At 35.2% G+C, this 21,995-nt stretch overlaps 1 protein-coding gene across 5 annotated transcripts; it reads right to left on the reverse strand.

Moving 5' to 3' along the window:
* Positions 1-2,245: 2,245 nt before the first annotated feature.
* LOC128983045 (lipase lipl-4-like) lies at positions 2,246-16,238 on the reverse strand. Of its 5 annotated transcripts, none has more exons than XM_054402175.1 (8): positions 15,895-16,237; positions 10,060-10,264; positions 8,231-8,348; positions 6,516-6,762; positions 4,658-4,816; positions 4,173-4,257; positions 3,299-3,447; positions 2,246-2,563 (listed from the first exon to the last, which is right to left on the reverse strand). In XM_054402175.1, the coding sequence occupies exons 1-8, from the start codon at positions 15,988-15,990 to the stop codon at positions 2,324-2,326; spliced, it is 1,299 nt and encodes a 432-aa protein (XP_054258150.1). In that variant the 5' UTR covers positions 15,991-16,237; the 3' UTR covers positions 2,246-2,323. The 5 variants fall into 5 exon arrangements, 3 of the variants coding, with proteins under 3 accessions (XP_054258150.1, XP_054258152.1, XP_054258151.1); XM_054402176.1 differs by having other exon boundaries at positions 2,318-2,586; positions 15,895-16,232; XR_008489784.1 differs by having other exon boundaries at positions 2,448-2,563; positions 4,177-4,257; positions 15,895-16,238.
* Between the last annotated feature and the right edge of the window lie 5,757 nt (positions 16,239-21,995).

Below are 21,995 nucleotides of genomic sequence, written 5' to 3' on the forward strand. Positions count from 1 at the left end.
ACGCTATCTACTGACGAATCGATGTTTGAACTCACAAACTACGAAACACCCTACTGTATACATATTTTAAGTACAAACTCTTGAATACTATTAATGCATTGCCGCGAAAATAATGGTTCCAAAGATATTATTGCGATACAGATATACACAGTTTGTAGCAAATGTGTACTGTATCAATCATCTACATAGGAGAACCTTGACATTAATAAACCAACTGATTGAATTTGTAATAACTATAGTTATGGTGAGTGTGATTCTTGACAGATACATTATAGCTATGGGGGCATTTGATTACAGTCTGTTCGTTTTCCAATTGTAGTTAATTCTAGTATTTGTATGTTACTCGAATGTGATACATATCGCGATAAATATTTGTTACTCCAAAAACATGATATACATCTTACAAGTAAACAGGAGTATACAAAATATACAAATGAATACATTATACAACTTAATTCGGAATTCGTAACTTTTTAAATTGAAACACAAGTTGACAAAAGTAACATGGCTTAGCAAGTACAAATTTAAATAATCTAAAACACCATTTAAAAAATATTGAACAGTTTCCAGTAAAGCCAACCTAGACGACTCAGATGTGTCTCCTGTAGTGAGTGTCCTTCAACCTGAGACAATGAGACAATCCTTAGAACTATATATGGCAAACATCGCTGCCAATATCGATACCGAGTGATATCACCCAGTCAACGCTTTAAGTTCGAGGAACGGCTTTTGGCTGAAAACCACAGTTTAAAGACACAGGATGCATATATAAATTTTGCACATGATGATTATTTAGATATTCTTCTACGAATGAGCGTTTGGGTTTTTTTTAGGTTTATTACTTACCTCAATGGTTTAGTACGGGTTTGGTCCCGTTTCTCTACTAAGAGTGATGAAAAAAAGTTAGGTAGTTTTATTTTATAAAATGTCGTTAAGAAACTCGGCTCGACCGATTTGAATGAAAACACCGGTTATATATGAGAGGTTATTTTTATTATTGCATTTTAATTCTGTAGAAAAAATTAATTTGTCTGAATATTTTTATTTAAAAACAAATGTGCGCATGCTTGCTTGTGCTGTGGCAGTTTTTTTACAAAAAGGGCACTTTGGAAAATTACATGACACGAGCGAAACACGTTATCTAAATTCTAGTTTTAATATGGATACAATTTACAACATAAACTTTCTTTAACTTTACAAAAATCATTTTTCCTTTAGACAAATTAACCCATGCTATATCCTAGACACTGTTTTAAATATTATTCGTATGGACAAGGTTAATGTAAAGGGATATCGATACCCATAAGAGCGAAATTAAAAAATAACCTGATATTAAAAAGGTAAGTTTTGTAGACGGGTTTTCTACATTTAAAGGTAAAGTTGAGTTAGGACTTGACAAGAATGTTTAATTGTACCGTCAAAGAGAGAAGTTTGACGTTACAGTAATGTGACACCTGCGAGACACCTTTGCTGCTTAACTTACTGTCTCTGGCTCTATTGGCCACTATTGGAGTTGGAGAAAGCATACCACCTTTTTATCATCCACAAAGCTATTCTTGTGGCTTGTGTAGATTGTATAGTCTTTTACTGCTGGATTTTATAGATTAAACAAATTTTACAGAACTTTTAAAATCTATCTTGAACACGATAGAAATATTTAGTCAACGCCAGTGCACTGAAACATCACCAACACGAACCACGCAGCAAGATGTTAGAATAATATAGGATGTATAGTTCCACTATTTACAGTGACTGATGAAACCACTCGTTAATTGTATGTATACAGACACTCCAAACGTACGTACCTTTGCCAAAAAATCAGGTAATCGGTAAAAGAAAAAAACTAAAAAATGCAATTGCTTGAAACACTATTTATGTCTTAAGAGAACATCAGGAAATTGGTACACATGCTCAATACCATGATGAAAATCAAATTTGTCATGTTCAATCACCTATATTTTGCATATCGCGTTATCGTCAGTGCAATCTTTGCTCAATGAAATAACTGAATGTTTTCCTCTTTGTATTGTACTTCGTAATTTGCTAATACACTGTGGTAGGCTAGTAATAAGCATATGCTACAAGTCTTAATTTTACCATTGACAAAAATAATTAATTTTGTCTCTGATTTTACTCAATACCATAGTAAAAATATAATTGATCATAACTCAACCAAAAGTCTTTTTCGTTAGTTTTATAATCTTTTGGGGACACTACAATGATTCCAAATAATTAAAAACGTGTCATAAAAATCGTTGTATTTTTGTCAACGAACGCTGAACATTGCTCTCCCCGTTTGAGCTTGTGGTATGAACTATTTGTACTAGACGTTCGTGTCCCCATCCTCCAGTATGGTTTCTGGCACCACGACCAGACGGCAGGTAGCAGTAGCTTTCAGTCTCATGATCTCAATGCAATGATTATCTACGTCAGGAAGTTCTGTCTGAGGAAGTTCGCTAGAGGTGTGATGACTAAGTCCATTGCTTGCTTGTCTATGCCGATCCCCAGGTGACTGAAGTGCTGAATGTGTTGGCCCAAGATCCACGTCGGTCTGACCGGCAACCTATTGGCCAACCACTCCACATCCTAAACAGTTAGAGTCATGGTAATAAGAACTCAGAGACATCAGCAGTAAATTTACTAAAGTAAAAGTATTTTACAGTGACCCATTTCAAAATTAAGTTGTTCATAGAATTAATCTCCATAATTGAGGTTTTTCCCCCACAACTGGGCGTTTGTTCTCCAAATAGCTTCCTCAAAACTACTTCCCCCACAAAATAGTGGCAATAAAGCTTTACTATTAATCCCATAGCAAAGGTTTCCTGTAAATCCCCAAAGACAGGTTTCCTTTAAATCCCTACAAGGTTTTCCTTTGAATATCTTAACAGGGATTTCCTGTATATTCCCTAAAATAGAGCTTTACTTTTCATTCCAAACAGGGTTTCCTTTGAAACCCCACAACAGGAGTTTCCCGTAAAACCCCAAAATAGATCTTCTCTACGATTTTCCGTAAAGCTTACCCTTCTATACCCACAAGATCGTGTCTTAAATTTTAATTGTTTAGAGGCTCCTTCGTAAAATATGATCAAAACCAACAACGTGATATTGTTTTCTTACTCAACATGAAATATCTTATAGTTCTCTCAAGTGGACATTTTATGATTTTTTTGTGTAAATATTAGAGAAACATTATGAGCACATCTTAAAGAAAAAAACAACTAAACTAATTCAAGGTTACTAAGCTCACATTTTGTTGAACGCACATAGTATTCACGTGTGCATTGTAGCTGTAGCATACCTGCTTGTTGGCGATCAAGTCGGAGTCACTGGTGACGAAGTATATCTTGCTGCAGTTTACGTTACTCAGGTCGTACTCCGGGGGTAGACCACTCGTGTGGTATCGTCGACGATTCTCCTCCAACCCGTAGTCGAACTGCTGGAATGTACCTGCAATGCATATAACTTTCAAGTTGTTTATTCAAATATTGGCTCAAATTGTACTTGTAATCATGCATTGTTATACTTATCAATGTAGTGCTAACATCATAAGTATGTAAGCGTATGACGCTTTTTGCCATATACTGCCACCCCAAAAATAATGTTGCCAATTGAGTGTAAATTATATTCGTGGGGCTGGACAGAAATTTTTTTGTCGACACGTAGTAGGGTAGTAGGCATGTATGTAGTAGACATGTACATGCCCAAAGGATGTATGAATGTATACCTACCTAGGATGTAGGATGTAGGATGTGTGGCCTAGGATGTATACCTAGGTTTGTAAATGTTAAATATTTCATTCATAGTTTTTAAATATAATTTATACTATTCCAAAATGCCTCATACAACATAATACAGTATTTACCACCTCAGCCAAAATAAATTGTTTTATTTACTAATATCTGTTCCTATTAGTTCCTATTAGTTGTCTATTAAACTTATCCATGCTCAATGGTAGCATATATAACCTACTAATGGGTATTCTACAAAAAATCTTATTTTAAAACCACATTGTTTTCTTCCATTCTGTAAAGAATCGATTAGGCACCAAAACCCACCAATACGTAACGTGACTCCACAAAGTGGTTTGTTTGTTATTATTTGGCTGTTTAAACTTACTTAACCAAATATCAGTTTAAACTAAAAAGTACTTTGTACGAATTAGTAAATCTCACGTGCTTTTGCAATCTGGATGTAGTGGTGTAGAACTTTGGTCGCTATCCCTGCTGGGGAGTACTTTAGGCTCTCCAACAGTCTTACCTGTAAAATGTAGTATCGAATAAAATAATATAGAAACGTACAGGAATTGAAAATATTGATTCAACAATTTATGATTTTATAACCTTGAACCCTCAAGTACTTAGACTACTACTACTTTATCTCCTAAGTAGAACATCCGGCTTTGTAAAGCAGGTCATACTTCTATGTTGAGCCGTTGTTTAGTAGGCTTGTAAGGAACTATCCTAGCCAAATAAACATTTAATTATCATTATATCTTATCGATGCTCTTGCTCATATCTTTTCACCTTCCCTCAATCACGTATAAGTCATAAACACCTACGCAGGTCATTAAGTTGTTGAAAGTTAACAGAGGAATCCATATATGGATAAGTTGCATGAATATAATGACTACATAATGGATGCGTGTGGATCAGCTCACATTGTCCCAGTTGTTGCGTGTGAAGTACTCGAAGGTGTTGATGAAGAGCAGACAGATGGGTCGCCATACCCAGGAGCTTGTACAGCCGTTGTACAACATGGAGGCCGCGGTCTCGTTGTACCGCAGGACCTCTCTGTAGCCTAGTCTCTCCAAGGCTGTCTGCAACAGTGTAACACGGTATGGCAACAGGTCCTCGAAAGAAAACATTTCTCTAAATATCCACTATGTTCATTCACGACCTTTGCAACAGACAATCCCTATAAGGAATTTATTCCTTAGATTATTGCTTGTAGTCATAGTTTACGCCAACAACCCTTGTAGTATTTACATAACTGTGTTAATTACATTAACATCAAGTAGTCGGAACAAAGCACATCAGCTAACGCGTTGATTTATTTTAGTGTAATGAAATAAAATTTGCCAAAAGCCAACGCACAAGTGAAGCACCTGATGATGCGAGATACAATTTTGTTGCTCAGATTATATTGCCTGTGGCTAGGCACCAGAGTCATGTCCTTGACTTTAGGATTTGTTAGTCTGCACAGTACGAATAAGGAGGGCAGGACTCAAATAGAGAGCGCCTTTAATTATTTCCTTATTATTGCATCAATCATAAAAGGAATCATCAATTACCAACATCTTCTTGATGGATTGCCATTCTTGATTGATATTGAAAATTCACGTATCCTGCAAGGTTACGGAATTAAGGGGATTTGAAGTTGTGTAGAGCGACAAAATTGATATTAGGTATACAAAACAAGTCTTATCAGAATATTTAGAGGAACCGGAACTCGATTATTAATATTACAGTATAATGTATTAAGAAAGGATATTTATAAGATTAAAGAAGTTATATAACGGTTTATATTTATCGATCTATTCTATTATAAAATTGAAGTGGTATCTGTCTGTCCGGCTGCCACGACTAAAATAAGTAACCAACACAGCCCAAATTAAGCACAAAGATTGTCCACATAGTCAGAAAGTCATAGGACTATTCACTTCTCTGATTTCCTCTCGGGCTACGCCCCTTAGATGTCCATAGTTTTGAGGTGAGGTTTTCATAATTAAATATTAATTGGTCTCCAGGGAAGCATGAGAAAATTCACAAACTTGCGTTTAAAATTCAATGTTAACAGTCAGAACTGCTAAATGTTTATTTCACAATTTCAGACAGCTGATCCAAACAAATCAAATAAACTATTTTACAACTATGTGGTAGGTAATTAAGGTAATTGATTATGGAAATAAAGAAATATTCTATAACCGTTTGTTATGAAAATTATGTTCATTTTTTTCTTAACAGTAGAACAATTACAATGTAGGTCATACTCTTTTGTAAACATTTGGTGGCTTTTTGTTTTGACTTCGATCTACTTAACAAGTGTTTGGATTAGTCGGTATAGTACATCTTCCCGTGGCGAAGCACGAATACAGCAGCTAGTATATAAGTAATTTGGACAAAATAAAGTTGGCCTAAATAGTGCAAATGTAGTATCCTGCATTATAAAGATAAACCAACGAATAAATAACATCCCTGTGATAACATCCGTTAACTAATAACATATAACACTTCGTTCTACAACAGGGAAGCGTTGGCCTCTAATCTCTATTACAACCATTGTTACAAACCACTTTCAATTACTGCTACCAACTACACGTGAGATAATCATATGGTAGAACTAATTGTCTGTAATAGGTACAAGGTAGTAACTAATCGTTAATAAGCAAATAATCCAAACTCGACATTCCGGTACCACTCTAATCTGGTAGTTGACTTACTGTAATCTAAGCGAGTTTCAAGTATTAATGACTGACTGAAGGGTGTCTTTAATAATAGTCAAGGAAAGATACTTACGACAACTACACGTGCATTATTGCAGCGGGCGGGACTGTTGAGAAAAGTAGCGTGCGTGGTCCTTGCAACAGGGGCCAAGGCCACCATCGCTTCTATCTTGTTCATATACTGCGGCCGCGCGGCCCCGAGCACCCAGAACATGGTGGTTCCCATGGAGATGCCCACATAGACCAGTCGAGACGCCCCCGTCACTCCCAGGATGTAGTCTATGCTGGCAGTCAAATCCTGCGTGCCTAGCTCGTGAAGACTGTGACACAACAACGCATTATCAAAGTGCCGACATAGCGCAGCACTCAGTATAAATGCACCATGGTGCAATAACACAAGCTACGTCTACTTTCAACACCTGATAAATTGACTCTGACCTATGCAAATTTACTGTGGGCAACTTAAATCAATGGGGTGTTACTTTAGATTGCCGTAGATGGAACAATTTACTACCATCGCCACACTACCGTCACCTCAAGGATAATGTAGGCTTGTACATGTCGCCGGGCAGATTGTATCTATAGTGCGTACACGCTTTGTTAAACAATTGGCAAAGACACAACGCTTATCTCGGTATTTGTTTTTCTTCTTGGACGAGAACCACGGCTTCACACATAGCCGCACACCTCCACGTAGTTTATTCTAGAACGTCACCGTTTTTATACATTGTTGTTTATTGAAATTAAATTAATTGTAAATTAGTTGAAAAAATCCTTATCGTAGTAATAATAACTAACAACAGTTCGATGGGTAATTGTTTTATTTACTACTAGAGTTTGTGCTGTAACGAACTAGAGTAAAGTGTACGGTAAAACCCTAAGGCCCGGTTCACACGAACGACATACCTAGCGGACTAGGCTTGGACTACGTAAGCACTAGGTAAGCACGACTGGGTAGCGGACCATAGGATCACACCGGTTCACACGAACGACATGTCTACGGGCTAGGTGAAAATATAGATATCAAAACCACTCGGTTCCATCACTGGTGCACAATGAGAACAAAGGTAAGAATGCGAGCTGCAGCTCGACTACCCGATCGCTCGTGTGAACGCTTGTGTTTTCTAGAATACATGTTACCACGGTAGTTACCTGTACAGTAGTCCAAGAATTTGAGATCACGGTCTGGGTCGAGGTGTTGTGTTTTCTAGAAAACATGTTGCCACGGTAGTTACCTTCAGTCCCAGAATTTGAGATCACGGTCTGGGTCGAGGTATTTGTGTTTTCTAGAAAACATGTTGCCACGGTAGTTACCTTCAGTCCCAGAATTTGAGATCACGGTCTGGGTCGAGATAGTTGTGTTTTCTAGAATACATGTTGCCACGGTAGTTACCTGTAGTCCCAGAATTTGAGATCACGGTCTGGGTCGAGGTATTTGTGTTTTCTAGAAAACATGTTGCCACGGTAGTTATCTTCAGTCCCAGAATTTGAGATCACGGTCTGGGTCGAGATAGTTGTGTTTTCTAGAATACATGTTGCCACGGTAGTTACCTGTAGTCCCAGAATTTGAGATCACGGTCTGGGTCGAGGTATTTGTGTTTTCTAGAATACATGTTGCCACGGTAGTTATCTGTAGTCCCAGAATTTGAGATCATGGTCTGGGTCGAGGTATTTGTGTTTTCTAGAATACATGTTGCCACGGTAGTTACCTGTAGTCCCAGAATTTGAGATCACGGTCTGGGTCGAGGTATTTGTGTTTTCTAGAATACATGTTGCCACGGTAGTTACCTGTAGTCCCAGAATTTGAGATCACGGTCCGGGTCGAGGTATTTGTGTTTTCTAGAATACATGTTGCCACGGTAGTTACCAACCCAGACGTCGAATCCTGCATCTGCAAACTCGTACGCTGAAACATAAAATGCATCAGAATTATATAAGTGTGTTTTTAAATTATGCTTGTTTCTCAACCTCAAGAGTAAATAAATATATATATATATATATATATATATGGATATGATGTAAAATTAATTTTGAACGGATGGGATCAAATGGATGATCTTTTACCACTGGGATCATCATTACAAAAAGGTAAAACGGTCCCGGGTCTAGGTCTTACCTTAAGTATTACGATAATAGCTTATTATCTGTAAGGAAAATTTGCTACCAAGACACTAGTGCACCTGTTGCTCGAATTCGAGCAATTGTAAAGTATATTTCAAACAAATTTCAGTCACAATTTCCGATGACACAATTTCGGAGGAGTAGTGTTCCGTAGAAATCACCTTCACGTATAAGGATGAGTGATGTCAAACATTTACACAGTTAAATTCATACCAGATAATTTTCTACAACAGTAAAACGACCACCAATGACAAATAGATGGCATTTATGTGCGTTGATACCAACAACCCTCGCGCTTGGCGTACTACTACTAAGACTAGGAGTAACTAGTTTTTCAACAAAGAACTACCGCCCACTATTTTTTCAATTTCCTTTACTTTTAAAGTTCTTGTAGGGATTGCACGATCAGCCTCGACCTTCTTCGGTTGTACAAAGGTCGGCCTTCAGCTTCTCCCACCTTCATTTAACGGCTATTTTCTTTTATTGTCATCTATTTGTTATAAGCTACTTACGGATGTGCTACAGCTTTCCTTATTACCCAGTGTGTTTACATTTAAGTTGGTTGTCATTCAGCTATTCCATTGGCTTGTTTAGGATTTCATAAGGTTCAATAAGAATCTGGTCTTACAAGACCTTTATGTTCCGGGCTATAATAATAGAGTTTCCAGATTAACAAAATAATGGAACTAGTAAGGTGAAGTGTTCAAACTTGTAATCAAATATTAATTAAAATAACTTAGATAAATACATGACGAACATGTAAGTAGGCCTATATGTTTAGAACAGTACAATTAACGGCAGTTTGAATTATATGAATGAAACCAAAAAGGGGTCAAATGTAATAAATAGGCCTAATTGGTTTTACTTTAGTCTATAGAGGCATGGCAAAATTTACTGGTTAATACAAATTCTTACTTCAAATAAATTTACCGGGAGAATATTTTGATCGATTCTGTTATACTGTAACAAGTGATTGTCCGATAACCAATAATTCCTGTTATTTTCATCAGTAGTAACCGGCTTGAGTTTTTAAGTTCGAGACGAAGTCAAGAACAAACTATCGAGAGCTGCAAACCCATTATTTCGTTCCGTGGTACGAACGCTATTTTCACCACACTATACAATATTACCACTATTCACCATAATAATAATGCACACTGATATACAACTACAAATTTATGTGAAGAAATAATTTGAGGAATCAGCAAAAATAATAATAAATAGTTGCTAGGTAGTGGTGACAATAAAACAATTCTATTGCAATGCTATGGATACTGATTGTGTATTAAATATGCATTTATGTTTTAAGAAAGTAAGCGGCCAGCTGATTGTGTGGCACTAAAGATGTAAAAACCTGCTCGGTCCCCAATTGACGATTACAGCTGGCATGGCCAGCAAAACGTAACTTTCAGCCACCAATTAACGTATGTAATACAGACAAAAACATCATAGTGTGGTGAAAACATAATTTAACTTTAGTATATTATGTTACTTACCGAAGTCTCTTCTACTAGTAAGAACCGAAGCGGAGGACAGAAGTATGCCGTTGTTGAAGAGAAGCACTTTGCGGTTACTAGGCGACTTCTTCTTCTTACTGGAGCCACGGCCCCTGGGTAGTCTATGGTAGGTGAGGATGTATCCGTCAGATGTGGTTATTTCATGACGTTCTACGTCATACCCGAGCCGCCTCACTACATCCTCCTGAAACCACGTCATGAGGTCTGTCAAATTACTTTTCTTAATTATTACAGCTCAGAGATGTTTGCTAAGATTGCATATTTTATGTAAAATATTGATATTATACTGTCTGCACATCACGACATTTTCCAGGCAGTAATTTTGGCACTATATGATGACCGAGATTGATCACGACCGACATTAACCATTAGACTCCCGAAGGACATATCTGCCGAGTATAGGAAGACGCCAAGGCTAAGTGCGGTCGGCGTGGTTAATGACGTCATCAGCGGGTACTTCACATTATACCTGTTGATACAACATTGCGTGTCTTCTCTTCTGTCTAACTGTTGTGAAATGTAGAGCTGATATCTAACTACAAGGAATTTGCTAAGCCGAAGTTGATTTTTTTCTGACGAGATCGATTCATTTTTTTTCAAGTTATAAGTACCTACGGTTCACGCATTCACGATTCACGTAAATATATTTTATACCTATATATATATACATATATATATATATATATATATATAGAGAGAGAGAGAGAGAGATGAAAGGAATATATTGATTCTTATGAGGGGTTCCAGGAAAGAAGGTTTAAGAAAAATCGTTAAATGGCGGAAATTGTTATACCAAGGTTCATATTTCTAGTATTTTTTTAAAACTTGAAATGGTTATTTGTTAGAATTTCGAGGAATTAAAATATTACTAAAGCTTTGAAAGTACCTTAAACACCTCGAGAAATTATATTGTCCAATTCCTTCAGCCTGAAAGAATAGCCCGTATAGGATTTTCAATTATTTGATTTTATTGTTAAGAGTGCTGAATTATGTTAAAAAAATGATATAATGTAGTTAATAATTTAAAATAAGAGAGTAAAATGATAAGTCAATAAAACGAATTTGAAGGAACAGAGGTTTAATGTTACGAAAATGTTTAAAATAAAGAATGAGAGAGAGATAATACACTCTTTTAAATGTGTGAAGATAACAACAACTGTTTATTTACTTTTTAATACTACAAGATATGTTTTAAATGTGTAATAATAAGTAACAATTTTATATTATTAATAACCGCGAATACTAACTAATCCAAACAATATACAAAAGGTTTAAGTTTACTGAGCAGAATGTAAAACCAATACTTGCTATTTTCAAACTACTCTTAGCTAATATACTTTTTTCAAAACTTCACTATTTTGAACGACGCCTCTATCGGAATTAACATCATCCAAGGACATAAGTGCTTAGACAACTAATCAAATAATGAGGACAGTAAAATTGGAGCAATTTGTCAATAGCTGAACCAACAACTCATTGTACTTGCGTATCCACCAATAACTAGACGTCTGGAATAATTCATTGTTAAGCTTCGTGTAACGTTTTGGTTGACATTAATTGTACTTGACGTTAATCTACCACAGTTCGCTATCTATTGTTGCCTTAGCAGGGTACACACATATATAATACATATAAACAACACATATTGCTAGATGTTTTGATTTATTATCAATAAAATTTTCATCGAGTGTATTAATTGTTCACATTGAAATTCGACCATTGATTTTGAGATCACGGTTTGAATAAGCAAAGCTCACAGGGAAGCTCACAATCTACCTGCACACATAATGTGTGAGAACCGCATCATGTGTGTAGTATTGTTTCTTGATTCCCTCTCACAGCTGCCGGGTTTGTCCTTTAACCACAATTGTCTATTATTCACGTTGCACTCGGTTACTCACTGAATATTTAATACAACAATTATATCACGAAGTATCTAGATTTGATGACTTAATTAAGTGTTATTTGCCCTTCTGTGGTGAGTGAATGAATTATTAATTATCATCGTTGTTGTAGCCGTATCGACAACACCGTTTATTATGCTCGGCATAACGTTACTCTTGTTGATTTATCTTGGTTTTGAAGACTACTGAACGAAAATTGCATTATGTATTTGCAATCATCTAGTCTTTCTACATTATCCTCCTAAATATTAATAGGCAAGCATGCCTCTTGAAAACCTTTTTCTCAGCTCGTGTGCATCACAGGAAAATTCTACGCATACTGTTAGAAAGATATTTTCCTTTAGGTGTGCAGAATCCCATTATAAATCAAAATAAGCTAAAAAAATCACGCAAAAGATTTATTACAAATGAAAAAAATAACATGGACCTTATAGTTTGCCATGTTGGTAACTAAATATAAACAGAAAATCAAAACAACTGGAAGAAATTTCAATCACATGTTTTATTTACAGCTGGGGCGAATATTATTAAAAATAAGCAGTACGGTAATTGATATTTGCTTCCTATCAATGAGGGATGTATTTCAACAGTTTTTACAGTAGATTTAAAGAACCGCGTTATTATTCTCTGCATCCCGTTGCGAAGCACGGGCAGATCAAACTAGTATGTATAATGTAGTGAATTAAACAATATCAATTGGTATGACAAACATAACTGGAAAAGGTTTACTTTAATATATTGTTACGCCTCAATTTGAAGATAATTTGCCAAGTGTCTATCACAACAGTGTCTTGAAACGTAACTCTATTACAAGAATTAACGCTTTCGAAATCTTCAGCCCGAGATTTTCTGGGTGTGGATGACCTAATGAGACTGTTTGTATGTTCCTCGCCCGGTTAATCGACATTCCTGATGCAGTCTTTGTAGTACGGAGTGATGGATTTTACGCCTGTTTGTATTCTCAACGCAAACACGTTCTTATCGAGAAATTTTCCAGTTTTGCGGGTTCGCTCTGCGGAGGTATTTACATTCGATTGTTACTACATACAACAATGTTGATAATTTAGATTCTTTGCCTTTTAAACATTTTAACAAGCTATTAATATAAGTGTATTGAGAATTTTCAAATATTAGTAACCATTAAATATTTTCAATTCGAAACTTAATTATTTATATAGCAAAATAAGGGTAAAACTTTAAACCTAACTCTAATTAATAAATTCTCTCTTGTGGCTGCAATGTCTTACTGTTTTTTTTTATTTTTTATTTTAAATCCGTGAAATTTACTCGAAGAAATCAATTATTAAAATTGTTTTAAACTAATGAAATTTAGAAATAAATAATTTTTGTCAAATAGTTTTTACGATTGACTAGGAATTAACAAAACGCGCTGTATCTTCTGAATCTCTTTTGTAAATTCAAGCATATCTATTCTGATAAAGATTTTCCTAGTCTTAAAAATATCTCAAGTTTCAAGTCACTATATTCTTTGCGCCTTGGACTAATGGTTGTCCATAAAATGTGGTCGTCATTATGTGTCGGCAGCAATGATACATTAAACGACATATCTGCCCTTGAGTTTTTAAACAGTAAGGTTACTTCCTAGAATGTCTTTCTTAGTGGCTGAAAAAAGAAGAAAAAGCCTTTACAAAGTTTCGTTTAAATGGTTATTAATAAGTTACATAAAATTAAGAGCAGAAATTGCTTGCACTTTTGGTTCATTAATTGTGCATTATGGGTATTTTTATTTCTCTTATCTATACTTGATCCTCAAGAATGGTGGTTGTAACATATAATTTCCATTAAATTTCGACATTGACTACTCTCGCACAACTCCGTACCCTGTAATTTCTATGAACGATCCTGCACCTTGCAATTTTGCCCTTGAGTTCACAGTAATTGTTTGAAGGAAAATATGATACTTCCATTACAGATTTCATTTTGAATCTCTGATAAAAGTTATGGAAAAATAGTCAATATGGTACAAGGTTCCATGGTATTTTTGTCAAGCACTACATTAACCTTTATAAGTGATGCATTGAAAACAAAACAATTTACAATGAATATTGATCGTATGTTTTAAAATAAAAACAAAGCGGAGGCATTTTAATTGCGTCTTTGATCGCTGATAAATTTCTGTGAGGAACAGACAATGTGGTTATTCGAAGTCGGGTTTAAGTGTGTTATAAAAGAAACGCAACGGCCTTAAAATTAGGAAGGGAAAAACAATAGCTATGTGTGTATTAATAGTGCAAAGTACGTCTTTGTACCTCGAGAACTGACCATACATTTTAGAGAACGGCTATGACTGTGATCTTAATACACACAAGATGTTTCTACCACCATAATTAAGCTATCATAACACAAATAATTACATTTTTAGTTGCATATAAATATGTCATCAAGGTTGTTTTTGCATTAATTATGTTATGATATTTTCTTACCAGGTGTCAGTGTATTCTAGGCAACTAACAGTGAAATCAGCTGATTTAGCAAGCGGAAATGGTCATGTCGAGCGAGAATGAATAAAGTGGAAATGAGCTATTTTGCGTAATGTCAACAGGCGTGAAAATAAAACATTATACTTTCGTTCAACGCTTGGATTTAACCTAACCTAAAACATGCTGTGTAGTGTTTGAAGGACTATTTATTTATTTGCTTTATATAGTAACTGTAGGAAATAGATGTGTAACGCGAGTGCAAAGTGCCTAGTTCCAAATAACTATTTACCGGACACAAGATGATTAGAATTGGCAATGAGAAGTTATGAGTAGTGATTGATTCGTCCTTCCTATTCGCTATATTAGGTGGATTTGTAAAGTTTTTTAGGTTAGTTTAGAGTAGTACGGCGAAAAATACCTTAAGTCACTTATCCAAAATGTGTTAACCGGACTTGTATAGTAATCCCACACTTGACTTCATCTCGCGGGAACAACCATGCTCGCCCTGTAAACACAGCTTTTCCGGGCTAGTAACGTAATATACTAATTTATACTTATTTTTCAAGTAAAGGAAATGATTTCAACATTAGGATAACCTACAACAAATTAGATTGCGTTCATTTTGGTTTTATTATAATGCATTGTACATTATACAGTTACAGTAACTGGCAAATAAAACATCTACCTACCAGATATTACTCAATCACGTGATTAGATATAAACCAAGTCAGATGTAAAATACCTTTTAATACAACTTTTTATAAATAACTATTTTCTTAATAAATTTAATGCAAAAATTATGGAATTTCAACTATATTTCCCGATAATTTACAATGAAGGACTTTAGTTTGACCCCTCTAATATTTTATACGACTTGCCAGACGCCCACAATTTCTACGCAATGAATCACCTGAAAGGAATTACATTTTGTATGTAGAAGATATAAGGAGTAAGAATAAATAAGACATCAAAAGTAAACAACAGCCACGTTTTCATTTTAATGTATTAAATTTTCACCTTCGTATTTATATCAGGTGTAAACTTATTTTTAACGTTGTAGGTAAGCACACACGAATGCTGTATTCTCAAGCTACTAAACAAAATTTAACTTTATCACCTTAAAGTTCAATATACAAAATTTAAAATTATTCGATCGGTGGAAACTGAAATTCATCTGAAATGATAGAGTTACCTCAAATTTATATTATGTGAAAAGGAGTACATCATACACTGGAAAGCTAAATAATCTCAATACCGTAAAATCATTTTTTTAGTTTGAAATAAAATACGGTATTACTGCAGATTCAATGGAATGTTTTGAAAATACTATTGAAGAAGAACAATTAATTAATTACATCGCCTTATAAACATTTATTAAGTAGGCAAATTACTTCTTTCCCTATTAAAAATCCCCCTGTTTCACTATTTTCTAATCAATAACAGATACACTACAACAGGATATGACTTACGATCGGTGGGACGAAGTAGTGCCGGGGCCGGCTGTACCAAGCGGCGGCCACTGTAGAAGTGAAGACTATCAGCAGCACGGGGCCCGGGACCTGCATGACTACACTCTGGAGACCGACTGACTCACTGGGTAACTCCGAATTCAACAATCAGCTGGAGCCGGCCTTCATTGCACCGTGAGAGCAATAATTATGACACAAGTCAAAAGTTCATTAGAGCGACCTAGTGAAATAAAACACATCTGTATTGCTCCCTTCAAGGGCAGAAGATGCCTCGAGCGACAGTGAATGATGAGTCCTGGAGTGACAGTGATGAGTTTTGGAGTACACTGGATTACTGGAGTCCTGGAGTACTGGAGCAGTTCCACTGGAGTACTGGAGTGTCGGAGGAGGATCGAAGGCCGAACACCAGGATGTGGGACAGTATTGCTGTCACAGGACACAAGGACACGCGGGGAGGAGCAGTTTTGTAATTATAGTCCCCTATCATCTGCCGCACTCTCCTGCTAGATACACGGATCGTGAGGTAGATGTTTCCGGGTATGGATATTGTTTGCACTTACTTATCCAAGCGAATCTGGTCGTGTTTTTATGGTTTGACCATTAATGTATCCACACAGCTTGAACATACTGGGTATTTGATTATATTTGTATGCATATTTAGGGGAGCGTGGGTAGACTAATAGGTAGGGCGTGGGACTTAGGTCGTGGAGTTTAGAAACCCAGTAAGTCACCGATGGTAATTTTCTATAAAATAATAACGTAATTTGGAGGATCTGAGCCCAATCTTTGGAGGATCTGAGATACTATGTGCGGATGCAAATATCAATACGTTTTTAGTCTAGGAGAATTATTTTGGTTATTGGACGAAACCTTTAAGATGGATTTACTTTATTTTGGGTGTTTAGCAATATATCTTTGTCTGGCAGTTAAGTTAGTAAGGTAGTTTGGACTTACTTTTTCCCTGTCAAATTGAAGTATTAAAAACCCCTTAGTTACTAAGTTCTCTTTTTCAATGGGGGATTTTTGTTACAAGTTTTCTAATGTGAAGTTGTGGTTATGGATTGGCATATTAGTTTAATATATAAACTTAAGTTACTGCAGTTATGTGAAATATGATAAAACCAACTAGGCCACATCACATAAGTAAAAGTAAAATATTAAAAGAAAGGCTACGGTTGAATAACTATGCAAAAACACTTAAGATGATACGTTTATCATGTATGTTGGAGATTTGGCAAATTAATGTAATGTAATTCTAAATTTGAATGTACAAAAGGCTAATATACATTTAAATTTAAAAAGAAGTATTATACATTAGTCTTTTGTACTCTTAAATATTTACAATTACATTACATGATACTTTTAGTTAAATTTTTCAATTAATTACACAGGCACATAGCTCCATATAAGTAGATGAATTAAATAACTGTGGCATTCATGAAATCTAAACGACAGAGTTTGGAGTGCTCTTGGTCGATCACTATAAAATTTGAATTTTTGTCATTGGGTTACTGTTAAAAAAATTGTAATGATTCTTTCTACCACCTTAATTATATTTTTGGATTGTTTACGTCTGGATTGTTTCTAAAGTAAATTCCTTCATGTTCAAATAATCACACAACATTAAAAAGTGTATTTATGTTTGCAGTTCAAAATCGGATGGTCCTACCCATATCTACCTCACATAATGTATTTAGTTAAAAACTAATGAACCAAATTAAATAAGGCGCTAACGTAGCATATTTTGAGCTTCGCGCAGTACCCCTAATAACAGAATTCACAAGTGGCATTCCTTTATTGTCATGAAATGTATGAAAACTAACTAACATTTATGACACAGGTGTTATGATTATAGTGAAAATATGCAGGAAAACATGTAGATGAAGCAACAATTCATCTAAATTATGCTACTAAATAACCGTCGTTAGTGACAATTTATTTGTATCATTTCCATCCAAAGCGTGGTGATAAATAGATGCAAGACGGAGCATTTTACTATACAATATTCAATCGAAATATTCCTTGACAGGTCTTTTAACTTTCGCACTTAAGACAAGATCGTTAAAGCATCGTAAACTGTCGCGTAATGTGTGTTTTAATGTTCTTGAGGATTACGGCTTTAATACTGCAGACCTGCTTGAATGTTAAATTGCTCCTAATAGACAAAGTTTTACTTTTATGAGATGTATTGATGTTTCGTGTTTTAAATGAGTTACAGATTGAGTAACTCTCGCAGGAGAATACACTAATACAACATTTCATAAAGAAATACATTTTTATTGTTCCCACTATTTAGTTTTTTTTTTTATTTACAGATAATATCTGTAAATTATTATGCTGTATTATTACGCTATTATGTAAAAATTATATATCACATTTTACAGGCTATAATTACGTGGCCAGAGTAATAAGCCTCCTTTTGAAATCAAATTTAATAAACTATTTAAGTTTTTAAATTTTATTGTCAATACTAAGTGTATTTGCCTGTAACAAGCTTTATGCTAGATGCAAACGATACTTTACCACCTAAGAGAATATAACTTATATGATGCACTAGATAAAGAAGAGAAATATTAACTTTTTTCTTGTTGAGATAACATGTGGTACATAACATGGGGAAACATTGTTATAAAATGTAATAAATCAATTTTACCACTATTAATTATGAAATTCTACAGTATAATAACATGAGTATATTATATTTTAGTACACTAATGTATATTATTTTCAAATTGAGCATTTATAACATATGCTGCTTACAATAATTTGTAAGCGACGAAGATTTACCATAATAAATTCTCAATTTTAAGTGTGGTTTGGGCTAAAGACTACGAGAAGACTATTTATATAATGTACGAGTAAAATTATTAATGATAATCTTGGTTTTAAATATAGCATCTATATATTTAATACGCTAGGTATATTTTTGTCATAATTGTTTTGGAGTGGTGGTGCTACCGATCACCATGTCCAAGGTGTCGTTAGAAAGATCTTAGCACGTAGTTTTAACATCAAACAAAAAAACTTTGGAATTCCATCAGGGCTCTGCCCCAGTGGCCTTCAAAGCTCCCATGTTAATCTTGAGGAGAAAATGTTTGTTTACATCTGAACAGATGAGTACTTTGAAATTGAGACTATTTGAAACAGCTGGTTATACTAAAACTTTGCACGAAATCAAAACATAATCAAAAAAATGTTTGCAATAATGGAGACTATTTGACGTTGACCACGACGGCCAATAGGAGGAGGCCGGCGAACTTTAACTGGTAGAAGCAAACGAAATACAAATAATACTTTTGTCGTTGATAGCCGAATACAGCAAGCACCCTTCCATGTTGGGTCTAAGTGTGCTCTCCAACAGCCACCTGAAGATTTCACATTCAATTTAGGACTGTTGGATAATCGCTACATAAACTGTTGATTTTGGAAGACAAGGAGGTGGCTAGGACTACATTGGAAACAGAAGAGAGGAGATATTAGATGAGGTCAAATGCGTTGGGAGCAGAGTGTTTTATGTTAACGTTTTAAAGGTAGACGTTCGGACCTAACATCAGAAAGAGACTGGAACAAGATTGGGAGATGGGCCATTATGAAACACAGTTTATCACAGGACATGGAAAATTTCAAGGTGAATTTGTGAACATATTGTGGTTGTGGAGAAATAAAAACCACGAGTCACGTATTTATAAATGGTTCACTTCAGGAGACAAATAGGAGAGAACAAGAATAAGTCTTGGATAAGATAGGTCTAGAGATGAGAAAATAAAACATGTTGAGTGACAAGGAAACAATTGAGACGTTTAGAAAAGTAGCTAGGGAAATAGGAAAAACCAGGGATACATACAGGCGTTAAAATTAAAAAAGAAACAAACAATAACAACTAAGAAAAAATGAAACTAAGAATGAAAACTTGCCCATGAGAGATAGGTTAGAGCGAATCTCAATGATCCCTATCGCTCAGGGTGGTATGGGGAAGGGAGTCGTGCTGTTAGGCTTTTGGACACATAATGTCTGGAAACCTAATGCGGCTATGAGTAAGGCTATTTGTAGAAAACACTATTTACATTAACTGTTGATTATATCGATCTGTTATGTACATCTTGAGTATTTCCATAATCTATGAGTGGAATATTTAAAAGTCATCAGAAAATATGACTGTTATTCGTTTTAAAATAACGACTGTAATATTTAGCAATTTGAGCAACAGGTACACTAGTTTGGATAAATAAGCTTTTAGCTTACGAATAAAAATTACAAGTTGCAGTATTATTTTACCCACATTCTAATAACGCTGAGGAAGATTAGTGAACGCAATCTTGCACGACAACCTTCACTTCATTGGATTTCGTAGATAAATATTGTTAATTGTTAGAATAAATACACAATTAGTGGAAAATAGAGGTCAAGATCAGACTAAGCGAGGGGAGGATATACATCTCGGGTGTGTGAATACGTGTGAGTGATGACGTAACAGATCATTGTAGTAGCGAAGAGGCTTTGTCTTGTGTAAGGGCTGGTCACGTCACATTCTGTATCTAAATAGGATCAATGCAAGTTTTAATAATATCCCCTATCTCCATGCTATACTAGTCTTGTTGGTTTGGAAGTTCTATTGGAAGGGCGACACACAAGTTTTTCACAATTTTGAAGGTCGCCAAACAAGTTTTTCTTGTATGTAAACATCATGACATTGTTTAATGACGAAATTTTTTTTGGCTAACAGGACCTTTTTTCAGCACAAAAGCTGTCGACCTTGCCAAAGGTCGAATAAATTTCTGGTCGGATATTCAAATTTGTCAAACGGGACTAGTCGGCTTAGTGTGGCTTTCTAGGTTAACTTGATGCGTAGCATTGCCCTTGAACTTCTATAAACATTTCGTTGTCTCTTTTAGGGTAACAGCGCAAAACATATACAACTGGAGGAGTTGAATAGAAAAAAAAACTAGCTAAAAATGTAAAGGATAATGTGATTAGAATATAGTTTGTACCTAGAATACTTACCTCGAGTTGTGGAATAGAAATTAGTACATTAGTACATTAGTAGTGTTAGCTTTGCCGGGTGAAATCAGTATTCAATAAAATGGCACTTGTAAATGTATTTTATAGTAATGGTGTATCTCAATATGCCTATGTTATTCTATATTAACCAAATCCCTCTTTCCTCTTATGATTCAGCTATAGCAAACCATTAAGTTCTAAAACTTTTTATCACAGCTCTTCGTTTACAACAAATTTATCAGAAAGTAGTAGATTAACTGTATGTTTTAATGTATTTATCATGCATTTTATTTATATTTATTTTTATTATTTCAAAAGATTCAGGCTCCACCCCAGTGGCTCTGGCTTTGGAGTTTCTCATGTTAACCTTATGAGTACTCATATTTAAAGAAATTAAAGAATGTTGTCAGCCGTTTAAACTGCACAAGTTGGTTCTATGGTATTAAATAACATTAAAAAGTTATAATGCTTACCAACAGGGTGCAGCACTATTATGATTTTTGCATTTATGACCACAGCTAATTTGAATCAACGAGCAACAAATAGTTGTGGTACACAATGAGAACTTTACTTTTTTCCATGGTTTAGGTGCAGTGATAGAACATTAGGGCTATGGTAGATGTGTGCTACACTATAGGATGCCCGTATGAATTAAAAGACCAAATTTGTTTAAACCGTGTCCTCTTCCATAACTGTAATAAGTATTTATACTTATATGCCAACCCCGTACGTAGGACGGATACTCTGCGAGCCCTTTTATACAGCAGATATAAAAGACAGCATTGTTCTCTTGCGTTCTCCCCCCGTTGCGAAGCACAGGTAGGCCTATAGAGATGCTCGTTCATACTTTAAAATAATCAAAAATCTTGAAAGCTGATTCAACCAAACAAATAAGTTGCTTGTTTAAGCTCTATTTAAGCGTTAGGTTACAAGGTTAAACAACAGAGTGCAGCACTATTTTTGTTTGTTTGAAATTTGAAAACCGCTGTAGATATCGACAACATAGAACAGAAGTTAGATTTAGGGGATATTTTGCACCACAGATGACTGTAAGGAAACACGTAACAAAACTAAATGCATAGACCACAATAAGGAATTTAAGG

The sequence above is a fragment of the Macrosteles quadrilineatus genome, unplaced genomic scaffold (genome assembly GCF_028750875.1).
Source record: "Macrosteles quadrilineatus isolate MER2022 unplaced genomic scaffold, UCM_ALF_1.0 Scaffold_1__1_contigs__length_201487025, whole genome shotgun sequence".
NCBI lineage: Eukaryota > Metazoa > Arthropoda > Insecta > Hemiptera > Cicadellidae > Macrosteles > Macrosteles quadrilineatus.